The sequence below is a fragment of the Lonchura striata genome, chromosome 12 (genome assembly GCF_046129695.1).
Source record: "Lonchura striata isolate bLonStr1 chromosome 12, bLonStr1.mat, whole genome shotgun sequence".
NCBI classification, from domain to species: domain Eukaryota; kingdom Metazoa; phylum Chordata; class Aves; order Passeriformes; family Estrildidae; genus Lonchura; species Lonchura striata.
The window spans coordinates 23,890,314-23,902,462 of record NC_134614.1 but is presented as its reverse complement, the minus strand read 5'-3'; the positions used below and the strand labels follow the sequence as shown (position 1 = coordinate 23,902,462).

General features: G+C 42.0%; 1 protein-coding gene across 1 annotated transcript in view; it reads right to left on the bottom strand.

The window, feature by feature from the left end:
- IFT122 (intraflagellar transport 122) overlaps window positions 1-12,149 on the bottom strand; it is a 30,143-nt gene that overhangs the window by 5,669 nt on the left and 12,325 nt on the right. Inside the window, exons 16-23 of the mRNA XM_021542559.2 lie at window positions 10,700-10,753; window positions 8,278-8,439; window positions 5,383-5,549; window positions 4,352-4,523; window positions 3,690-3,792; window positions 2,052-2,192; window positions 980-1,077; window positions 43-143 (exon numbers count right to left, since the gene is read on the bottom strand). Of these exons, the coding sequence (XP_021398234.2) occupies window positions 43-143; window positions 980-1,077; window positions 2,052-2,192; window positions 3,690-3,792; window positions 4,352-4,523; window positions 5,383-5,549; window positions 8,278-8,439; window positions 10,700-10,753 (998 nt within the window). The remainder of the gene's footprint in view (window positions 1-42; window positions 144-979; window positions 1,078-2,051; window positions 2,193-3,689; window positions 3,793-4,351; window positions 4,524-5,382; window positions 5,550-8,277; window positions 8,440-10,699; window positions 10,754-12,149) is intronic.

Here is a 12,149-nt window from a genome sequence, read left to right as displayed (position 1 = left end):
CACATGATAACTTCTAGATTTTGTACTGTATTGGAAGGATACACTTTTGAAATCCCCAAGGGAGTCTCCTTTGTTAAGCTGTGAAGCAGAAACCTGGAAATATTGAAGAGGGTTTCAGGCAAGTGGAAGCTGAAAGGCTCCTCCTGTGGTATGAAAAACATAGACACACATTTCTAAGCTGGAAAACCAACAACGTACATCAGTAAGAAACACAGCACAAGGCATCTCTAGTACGGTGTTTCTTTCGTCTGTTGAGAAAAGAGGTGTTGACAAAACATAACAAGTGGATTTTGCATGCCTTTATCACCAAAGCCCATGCCTAATACACACAGAAAAGAGAGACAGAGATCAATGTAGCTAAGACAAAACCTTTAACAAGTTATTTAAAATGAAAGCAGTCTGCACAGCCACAGTGCAGTCTCTAGTGCTGTGAGATCTAAAGCAGCCTGACAGCAAAGACTCCACAGCACAAAGTCTTCTTTTGGGCAAGGGCACAGAGCAAAGGTTCTCCAATGTTTTACAAAGGATATTTGCACCAATGCAGCATGACTCCAATTGCTGGAATTAGTAGGAGCTCCTCATTCGTGACTGCACATCAGTGACACACGCAGCACCCTGTGGAAATCCTTAGGCTAGCATGCCTTCTGTTCAACCCTGTTTTCCAATGACTAAGGGAAAAACTGATCCTGGCCGGTGCAGGAGCAGAGGCTCAGGCACCATGGGACCAAACCAAGGCAACCAGCAAAAAGGGCCATGGGCAGGAGGGAGGTTAGGCACCAGCACAGCCCTGCCCCACCTGCAGCTGTAAGGAGCTGAGCAAGTTCTTGTACAGGACAGCTGAAGACCGTATAATGAAGTAAAATAAAGTTAGATAAATAAATAAAGCTACTATGCCTGAAAGGTCCTAGTTATTTTTGGACTCCCCAGAGAAAAAAAACTCAGGAAGCATAAATACACAATTCTAAAGTGAGTATCTTACAGTGTATCTTTGGATAAAGTGATAGACATGGTAAACTTCTGCCAAATGCTGGAAGTGATGAAACTTCTGCAACATTTCAGTCTGCTGTCCTTCATTCCCTGCAGGAAGCAAAGGCATTGTGTCAGTCTCAAAAAGCAGTTGGGAGAGAACAGCCTGGTCTAATTTTAGCATCAGCACTGCCAGAGGAGGTATGTACCAGGTTAAGTATGCCCCATCTACCCATGCAAATCATATGCTTGCAGAGTTTGCTATTCTTCTGAGCAAACTTCTGGCCTGAAACAAGCATGGCAAAAGACAGAACAGTTGAGGCAATGGTTTAACACAGCCAGAGGCTACAGCTGAGCTACAGACAGAAAGCAGCAGGTGTGCATCCCTGGAAACCTCTTCCAGAATGCCAGAGTTCACAAATACAATTAATTTTGAAAACTTTCACGAATACCAAATACACTACTAACCCATCTGGAAAAACATTCATCTCAAACATCTGAGGGGTGACAGATCAGCTAAACTAAACCCAAAGGTACTCAGAGCACCAGGCAAAAGACAGTAATCCCAAGCTTCTGTATTCATTATCATTAAACTACACCTATTAACTATTAACACCTCTCTCCCAGTGACATACATTTTGGAGACAAGATGACAGCTAGCAAATAATCACTTTTACCTGTTGGCAGAAATAATTTGAAACCTCCTTAACCTATGTTCAAACACTTGAGGTTAACTTACTCTCCAACATCTTTTATTTAATAGCACGTTAACCCTCCAGGCAACGGGTGTGGTGGGAAGGTGCTGGAGGATACATGGTCCCAGGAGGCACGATTTTCAGCCCAGCCAGACTTCAGAAGGAGCCTTATGCCTGCTGATGTCGCTGGTTTGTTTATTTGTTTTAAATTAGCACATGGGAAAAAGAGGGGACTACAAAAATAGCACAAGGCCGAGATGTGTACAGCATTAAAAAACCCAAATCAAACCAGCCAGCAGAGAAGCAGCTGCAGCAATGCTATCACAATGCAGGCTGTTTGTCTGCGTGCACAACGAGGTAACAAACACACGCTTCCTGTCGGTGACTCACCTTGGGCAATGTCTAAGCACTGCATGGAAAGCATCCAGTAATAATAGGCTGCGTCGTCAAAGCGGCTCTCGAGCACGGCGTTGTGTGTGAGCTGCTCCAGCACCTGCACGGCCTCCCTCTGCCTGCCAGCCTTGTGAAACGCTGCCCAGCCCAAAACAAACAGGAGCTCACAGTGTGATTAGATCAATTAACAGAAATTAATGGGTTTGCACTGAGAGCACTCTATTCAGCCCATATCAAACACTCTGTCCAGGGCAGGATCAAAGGGAGGATACACTGGTGTTTTCCTCCTTGAAAGCAGTGACACTAATGGAACATGAGAAAAATCTGTAGGTATTTTGAAGCTTTTGCACTGTCTCAGCAACTCTTGAGCTCAAGGAGTATGTATAATACTGGTTGCTGGGGTTTTTTAAATAGAAAAGAGAGAAGATGCTGTGATGATTAGCTCTCTGTACAAACAACAGTGATCTCCAAACACTGCAAATCCCAAATTCACTCAAAACTACAATAAATTGTTTGAAGCCAGTGCTCTGGTGTGTATGAATACTTTAAAAGTATTGTGCTGAATACTTTAAAAGAGTACAGCTACTACACCTTTCCATCATTTACTAAGAGCATCTCCTTTTCTGATGCACCAAGTAACACCTCGAATTCTCACTTGGCAAACATGCATTTGGCCAATGCAGTCTCCATATAAAGGAACAGGGCTGAGGGGGAACCAACCCCAAAAAACACAGCCCCACAGCACTGCTGCCCCCTGAGAGAGGCCAGACCTCCCATTCTGTTCTGAGACCAGAACAGTCCCATGAGGACCTCCAGCTCCTCCAGTTCTGGGCATCTCCACTGAGCGCCAGCAGCACAGAGCTTTGTGGAGCACACGGGGCCTCTAACCTGCATTCAGAGTGCAAACTACCACCCTGCCCTCAACCAGCTGCTCCGAGGCTTGGTGCCAAGACACACAAATGGTCTTGTGCAGAGACAGATCGGGCCCAGCCTGCTCCCTGCCTGGGCCCTTCTGAGCCAAGCAGCGCCAGCCTTGCTCCGAGCTGGCTCGGGAACCGCAGGTGCACCTGGCTCATGGAGCTGCACCTGAGCCAAGGCACTGCACACACAGCTCGCTTCAGCACCTCCTGTCTCTCCAGGACGTTGTGGACTCACTTTTGAAGCCTTTCCACAGGACAGAAATTTGACAGTTCTGTTCAAATGTAATCTTATAAGCCAAACAAACCCCACAAAAACCTTAAGGCAACAGGAAAATTTGACTTGTGCAAATCCAATATTGCCTAAATAGAAGGAAAAATTACATTTTCCACTCAGGTTTACAAGAGAGCTGCCATAATTTGAATTTTTGTGGGATAAAAATCTTACAACAGTTAGGATTACATGCCAAATACCTCTTACATGCCACACTCAGATATACAACAAGATAGAAAATCTGGACTTATATTTAGATGCCATCATCTTTGATAGATCAATCACATTTTCCTATAAAATAGGGAGATTTCCAGTTACTTTAAAACCAGTATGAAAAGATGGGTCATATTTGGTTTTGAGTACCACTGATAAGAAATTCACCAGGGCAGAGTCTACTATGGAGTAAATACAGAGTGAGCAGTGATCTGTCAGTGAAATTCTCACCTTTTTGGGCTTCTTCAAATCGATCACTCTCTGCCAGCCACTGAGCATAAGGGACGTAGACTTCATCTTTGAATTCAGGATGCTTTTCACTCAGAGAAAATGCCTGGCATAAATAAAAAAACTCATTCATAGAATATTGCATGGTTTAAACAGTTAAAGGGTTTAAAATATCCCATGGGATCAATCCTTAATCTCTAAGAAAATTCACAACGAAACATATACACAGGATAGAGAGTGTAATCCATGTTTTCTCCAGTATGAAACTTATGTGTTTTTTTTTAAAAAAGCAATCAATAACAAAAGAAAAGAAGCTTAGCATAATAACAGACTGAGTATTGAAACAGAAAGATTTGAAAGTGATTATTTAGGAAATATAGTAGATTTCCCATCAAGAGACAAAAAATATTTGTATTTTTACTGAATGCATTTTCTAAAGAAATTGAAGTAACACTATAAATGCAGTTTAAATTCAATTTCAGAAGACCACACCACCACCAAACATGCTGGCATACACAATTAACCAAATACTCTGAATCCTGCTGCAGAAGCCTTCCTCCCTCACTACAGTGCTAGGGGAGCCCGATATTTGCCTCTCTTTTTAGTTGCAACCAGTGACAATACAAAGCAGTGGTTTTCAAAACAGAAATCAAGGGCACACTCACTTCTTCCCAGCAATGAGTCTCCACGTGGAGCTGGACCAACGCTTTCAGGTCACCAACCTTCATGTAGGTTTCTGCAGCATAGCCAGGGTTATTGAGTTGCTTAAAATAGAAGGCACATTTGGCCAAAGGCTCACGCTCAGCTTTATCCAGTTTTCGAGCAATTTCGATTAACCTAGACTCAGCAGAAAGAAGCCAGATGTTTCAGATTCTGCCTTGGTGCTTTGCCTTTTAATTGTTGTCATAACTTCACCTTTAATTAGTTAACATTTAATAAACAGCCTAATAGTACTACCATGCAACACTGTTTAAACAGTTTCAGTAAACATTCCAAATGCTTTTTCCTTTTGCAAAGTCAAACCCCTTCCTTCCCTCTTTGCTCACACATTCAGCTCCCCATCTTGGACTCTGGCAGACGGAAGGAAGGACACATCCTGCATGACTCAGTGGCACAGGACATACTTCCCAACCCTGACCTGAGCAATAGGCTCCTGAATAAATGTCACCCCTGTGCCTCACAGCAGAATAGAGGCAAGGCCAGCCTGAAGGGCCTGGCCAAGGTCTTAAGGCAGCTCAGCAAATGACATAAAGTGCCACCTACACTGATGAGAAATGACAGTGACAGGAGTGGCCATGGAGTTTCTAAAGACTCTGTGATCCACCTGACTTCTCTACCCCCTAGATGATGATCCTAAACATCTGAGAAATGCAGCAATAGGCTACCTGGTACAGCTACTGCTGTGATGATCACTCTGAAGGCATTTGGGCTATTTTAGACAATCTCATATTGGAGATAAACCCATGCATACTCTTCATTGCTGCAATGCATTAGTTTTTGTAATGTATTTATGGCCCTACCCTCTAAACACATGCAACTTTTAAAACATTTTTAATCATAGGTGTGTTTCAGATACTCAATCTGATATAAAGGCAGATATCAAATACATTTAGTCTTATTTTAAAATTTCATGGAATTCATAATATCTCATACAGGCTTTTATGATACATTATCTCTGAGGAGACAAAAAACCTACATATCCACCCAGCCGTGGTCCCCACTGATTTCGATGGCCTTCATGTGCTCGCCAGCAGAGAGGTACATCTCCACTGCTGCCTTTGGTTCATTGATATCCTTGGCCCAGTCTGCTTGTTTTTTTATCAGCATCTTTGTGTCTTTGGGATCTCCGGATCCCAGAAATTCCTGCAACAGAGCAATACAAAAGTCTGCATTACCTTCTGGTCACAAGCATCATTACAGTCTAAACTCTCAAATAGGTAAAGGCTTTTGTAATGAAAATCATGATGCCTCCCAAGGACAGAAATACTCCATGGAGAGCAACATGCACTGAGCCAGCCTTCAGCAGCTCATCATCAAGGCCACATGTCTGGAAAGAAATAATGGCAAGTCTCCCATTTATACAGTTAAAAAATAAATTAAAAAAAAAAAGCAGGAGATTGTGGCCGGGCCCAGAGAAGGACAGTGGAGGTGCCTCAGAGCCAACACCAATGTCCCCTCCTGCTCTTTGCTTAGCCTGGTCGATGGATATGAGTTACAATTTCTGCAAGCTTGTCAGGAACAAGCCTTTCCAAAACAAAATGGCACTAATCTAAAAACTCTAACAGATCAATTCCAAGTTTCATATTTCCTCTTGCAAGCCAAGCAGGTATGGATTCATTCTCAATGACCACTCAGTCCCAGACCATGCTCAGCTACCAGCAGCACATCCACTTAATCACACACTGGCATCAGGATGTCCTACCACAAATCAACTGATGGCTGAAATATTTATCAAGTGTTTTTGCAGGAAACAATGTATTTTAAAAAATATATCCACTAAGTTCTTTTATAATGAAAGAACCACAGCTGCTCAAAAGTGAAAGTGCTCTGAAGCACTGCTTGGACTTGTGGTAGGAATGCAAACACCAAGCCTGGACCCTGTGTCGACAACCATTTTGGAAATATTTTTAATAGTTAGTTCATCTTCTTCTGCCAGTACTAAAGCTCTGGCACCATATGGTTCACATCTGTTGACATCATGTGCCAGGAAAAAAATATAAAACCCCCCCTTCAACACCAGAAGATCAATTAAGGGCAATTTTGTCTGTTAACAGAACAGGCTACTGCCCATTAAACAGCTTCTATCAAAAGCAAAATCAGAACAGAGGAGAGAAATGACAGGTGGGAAAAGAGTGGAAAACTGTGTATCCTCTATGTTTCTGATTGAGGTTTAAAAAACCAAAGCAACAAATGGTCAAAAACCTGTACGCCAGGTCTGCTTCACCACTGCAATTCAGCAGTTCCCTGCTACAGGCAGAAGTGTACCCCACCTGTGCCAGCTGCAGCTGATACCCAAGGCTGCCTCCTGCAGCACAGCCCTGCTCCAGGGGCAGCTACTCGGGTATCCCGACAGCCTCTGAAGATGGACAACTGCACTCAAGAGAGAAGTCAAACAATCTCTTTGGTATGACTTGTTTTCCAGCTTAGGTCACCAAAATAAGCCCAAAATCAAAAGCTAAGTTCAGCTTCCCACAGGATAAAGAGTTTTTTTGTGAGTTGCCAGTAATTAGTGATCTGGTGCTGTGATAAAGACCCTGTGACCAGATATCAAAGGTCTTCCAACCTCTGCCTCCAGTCTGGACCCTCCATCCAGACCTCATCAAAGTCATGCACAAGAAACCAGGTTCTGTGGGTCCCTTTGAATAATTCTGGCAGCATCAGTGAAAACAGCACCACAAAAACATACCCCCTCCCCCATATAAATAACTGGAAAATAAGGGGGGTTTACATGTTCTTCCATGTTCTGTGCACTCCCTGCACAAAAAGCTGCCTTGTAAAGTACCTTAAATTTCTCAGCATGGAATCACTCCAAAGTAGAGGAGACATGAGACCTCTTGCTCTCTACTGGTTAAATTTAGACATGACTGAAGCCAAGAATTAAAAGATTCTTACAAAGACTTATGGGAACATTTTCCTGTATGAATTACATTTATGTTCAAGAGGAGCCAAAACACTGAAGCTAACAAAGACTCATCAGCCAAAAATAGCGGAAGTCAGGCTTACATCAGCAAAGCCCCCAAATGTTTCTGCTGAGCTCTTGGAAGAAAAAGATCTTTGCAGCATGGCTTGGGGAATCTCTGCTAAAGAGTTTCTGTGCATGTCATGGTGAATTCTTTGTCCTGGATTGGGCAGAATAGGGCTCTGATGAGTGATGAATGAGACTAAACAGTGCATGCATACTCGGGGATTTCAATAAGAAAACAGCACAGAAGACTTAAAAGCCAAGTAATGCTTCTTATCACCATAATAAAACATCACTTTTTAGAATTACATTCAATTTATTCCTATATGGAACAGAGTTTTAAAAAAAGCCAAGACACTGAATCTTTGGAAGAAATTCTGTAGTAAACAAAAATATTCTAGGTTAGAATATTACACAGTTTTTAAAATGCATCAATATAGAACTGACTTACTCCAACCCATAAATATATTTTTATTATAACATGGGTACTACCTTGTCATTTTTGGAGGACAAACAAATAAAAAGGGACTCTCAAATAAGATAATGGAGAAGAAGGAGTCATAAACACAAACTTTTTAGTTTTGGAAGAAGGAAAATTACTATGGATAATACTATGTAATCACAAGGTCCACCAAAAGAATTCACTGAAAAGCCCTGAATTTCCACAGCCATATTTGAGACTCTACAAAACACAACCTGCTGCCTTGGCAGCAGATTCTGAAGGAAAATGCCACCGTTACACCCAGGCTAGAGACACTTTTCTCTTTATAAGCCAAATTACCTCCAAACAAATACCTGAGAAAATGAAATTGGAATTCAAAGCCCACACTTCTTTTGCAGGATGATACATTGGAAGCAGTCAGAGGTACATCAATATTTCTGCAGAGATGTGCAGGTGCCAGGTCCTACCTTGGCGTGGTCGAACATGCGGAGGTCCGAGTACATCTCCAGGGCCAGGTTTTCGTGGCCGCTCCTCTTGTACAGCTTCGCTGCCTCGTGGAATTTTCCCTGGTAGGCATAAACATCTGCCAGGAACAGCTCGTGGTTGTTCTCTCCATGCTTTTTCCGATCCTGGAAAAACAGAAGAACTGAAGAGAGATGTAGGAAATAGTCTAGATGATCAGCACTTAGGTGAGAAATAGCCTTCGAGGAATTAGATTTTCAGGCTTAGATTTTAACTGCTAATAATTAAAAATCTGTAACGGGATAGCATAATTATGCGTCTCCTACATTTCTGCTGAATTTATAATTAAAGGATTAAATCCCTCCTTAATTAAAATTATGAAGAGCAAAATTAAATGTCACTATACAAACCAAAGTGATGAAAAGTCACTTCTCTTGATTTCACACAGGAAAATGAACACATGCTATCATTATGCCAGTCTATTTTAAAAAGGCATCTCTTCATTTTCTCCCTACAATCTCACCATTGTATAATTTAGCTACATTAACAATATGTGCAGGTGGGATGACAAACAGGAGGATAACGGCCAGCAGGAAGTAGATTCAGGAGGTATGTTAGCCTGCCTCTGAATACAAACCAGTGACACCTCCACTGTCCCCACATACAAGAGCTCATGGATTTGGGTCACTTCCAGAACACCAGTACATGCTCTCCTGGCAACCAGAAGTGCTTGTTCTGTTCTGGCCTGGGAAGGGACCATGAGGACAGCATCAGTGCAGAGCCACGCAGAACCCTCCCATGTGCGTGCAGAGCCATGGACAAAGCCTGCACATGAATCAAGCTGCAGCAGTGGCCTGACTGTGAGGGACCCAGGACAGGTGTGCACATGTGTGTGTGTGTGTGTGTGTGTGTGTGTGTGTGTGTGTCTGCCTTATCCTGTGTATTGGGCGCACGCCACTACCCTGCCTGGGAAAAAATTATTGCTGCAGTTAGCCCACATTGAATGGAAACACATTACTGTGAACTGAATTTAAAGAAAACTGCCTGCAAGGGGAAAAGCACTCCACCAGCATCCAAATTCAATCCTCTGCTGCCAGAAGGGCTCAGCCATCACTCCCTGGTCACGCTGACTGACTGGGCTGACACTGAGCTGATGTTCAAAGTTTCCTTCAAAACCTTGGTTAAATGAATAATCAGAGCACTTGTTATATCCTTTTTCGAAGACTCCACAAATCTTGCCAGATGGAGATGGCAAGCATGTTTCTCTGTCATCAATTAGGAAAGAGAAGTGTCATTACTGAGAGAAAACCATCGCATTAATAAAACACATGTGTTTTAGTTACCCCCCCTACAAGCCTTAAAAGGAATCCAATCCACTGCAGGTGAGAGTAAGTGGGGATGAAGAACTCACTGCAGAAGGAGCATTTTCAGGATGTGTCAAAGTAAGTTTATGCCTATTTTTAAGGGGATTTTTTCTTACTTAACAGAATATGACATGATAAATCCAGAATATCCTCAATAAATGAAGATCTGGACAAGCATATGTGGCAAAGAAAGGTTACTACTGGTGAGAAAATGCTCTCACCTACCTATACCCTTGAAAAGAAAAAAAAAAAGAAAACCAACAGAAAAAAGGGGCTCTTAATGCAGACCTTTGTCCTGTGTTAGAGAAAAGTTCAATGCAACCAGCTGGCATTTTGACAGCAGCAGGACAGCTCTGCAGACATGAAGCCAAGGAGTGTATCTTTTAAGAAAAGGTGTAAATGTAATTAACATAAGAGGAATTCCCTTTATGCCATCTCCAAACAGATCTTTAAGCATTATCTTGCCATCTTTGCAGAAAGACAAGGGCGATGAGTAAATTTTCAAGTGCTCATGACAGACAGTTATTGTTGAGTGAAATTCTATCAAAAAGTGTGAAAAGAATAGGAAGGAGTGATTAGAGCATAGTACTGAAGTATGGAATCCCAAATTCTATTTCCAGTTGTCACAGACTTGTCATGAGACCCTGAGTTTTTCATTTAATTTCTCTGGGTCTGTTTCTGTCTCTGCAAGGAGGAGATAATAGTAATTACCTACCTCCAGGGGGTAGGGAAAGGCTTAATGAACTCAAGTTTATGAAGTATTCTGTACTAAGCTCTGTCAGCACAGTAGTATTCTACCAACTATTAACTGAATATTGAACATTTTTCCAGTTCTCCTGAAGACAGTTTCAGAAGTTCCCATCGCACTCCCACATTTTGGTCCACAAAGATCCAATCCTATGATAAGAACTTGAGTCACCTCTGCTAACCAGGATTTTTCACTTCAAACACATCTCCAACAGTCAAAAGCACTATCCAAACAGAAATCCTTCCAAAACACAAAGTACTGATTTTGGTACAGTAGTATGTTTAAGAAAATACACCTTCTTGAACACTGCCTTACCTCTATGCTGCTAATCAATTCTAAATATCGAAGGTCTCGCACTCTGGTAAATGCCTATTGAAAATAATTTAAAAAAAAGAGTAAAAGGCGTTAACTTGAAAATTCAGAAAACACCAAATATTATTCTGCATGAATCAAACTGTCTTAATGCAAAAAGGACAGGCAGAAGTCTGCTGGGTTTGGGTTTGTGTAGACCTGACCTAAAGGGCTCTGGCTGTGACTGTGGCCCCTGAGTTGTGGCAGGAAAGGAGACAAGGCACAGCCAAAACAGCTCAGCCCTGACATGAGCAACACAGCAGGCAGCAGGAGCTGTGCCTATCGGTCCCCCAAGAAATACAAAATGTCAGTCAAAATACTACATGCTTTTATTCTGGCTATTTTATAGCTTCTCCATTTTGATGTGAGGTGTGACACAGACGAGGAAAATCCAGGAAACTGTTAAAAGGAAGGGCACATAACTGATCATATTGTCAAAGCTGGCTGCTTATGCTCCTAGTTTTTAAACCATTCTGAAAATCCAGCATGAAAGGAGCTCTAAGAGAGGAAAGGAAGTAAGAAGACGATAAGATAAAAGTACTTTAAGACAGTGTAATATCTTTGCAAATGGAGATAAATGTGCAACCCGAAGTCTCAAGTGGCAAAGTCACGTGCAAGTTGCAGTAGCTCAGCACTTATTCCTGACATGCATCACAAACCAGAAATTTAACTCTTTGGGCTGCACATTCAAGACTTGCAAGCAAACTGAGAGGGCATAGCATATTCTGCTTACATCGGATTGGACTAGGAACTGTAAGAGCCTTTAATGTCAAGAAGCTGCTTTTGTTTGAATTAATCCGCTCTAATTCTAAGAGGGCACTACTTAAAAATTCCAAGGAGTCACTGAAAACTTCTTTTTAAAAGTATCTTTTTGCATAAAGCCATCCATGAGATTAGAATTATTCTGATGCCTCCACTTAAGAAAAAAAAAAGCATTTAATTTCCTTTTTTTTAAAAAAATCTGTTATTAAAAGATGTCTATCACTACAGACCATTCTCGGTGTATTTTTAGAATGTTTTGTCTTTCATACAATATTCATGACATTGAACTCAGTTTGCTCTCTCTTATTTGAGAAGAGGTGGTGAAAGAAAATAGGGAGGTATTTTATGCCAGAGGAAACTCAGTTCTTCAGCCTGTGCCCACTCCCCAAAGCAAGGCACACCACACAGAAAAGAACTGAAATTAAACTATCCCAGCACCACTGCCTTCACACAGCCTTAATGTGCAGATAACAAAGAATAGGAGTCTTCACATTCGCACTGAGGTGATATTAAATATTTAGGGGGCAACAGGGCAAGAAGGTGGGGGCCAAAGCCAGGTGAGCATCCTCTGCTGCCACCCCGTGGGCACTGCTTCCCAGTTCTGCTCCCTAAATCCATTCACGCACTTTCAGATGAAACCATCTTCTTTCTA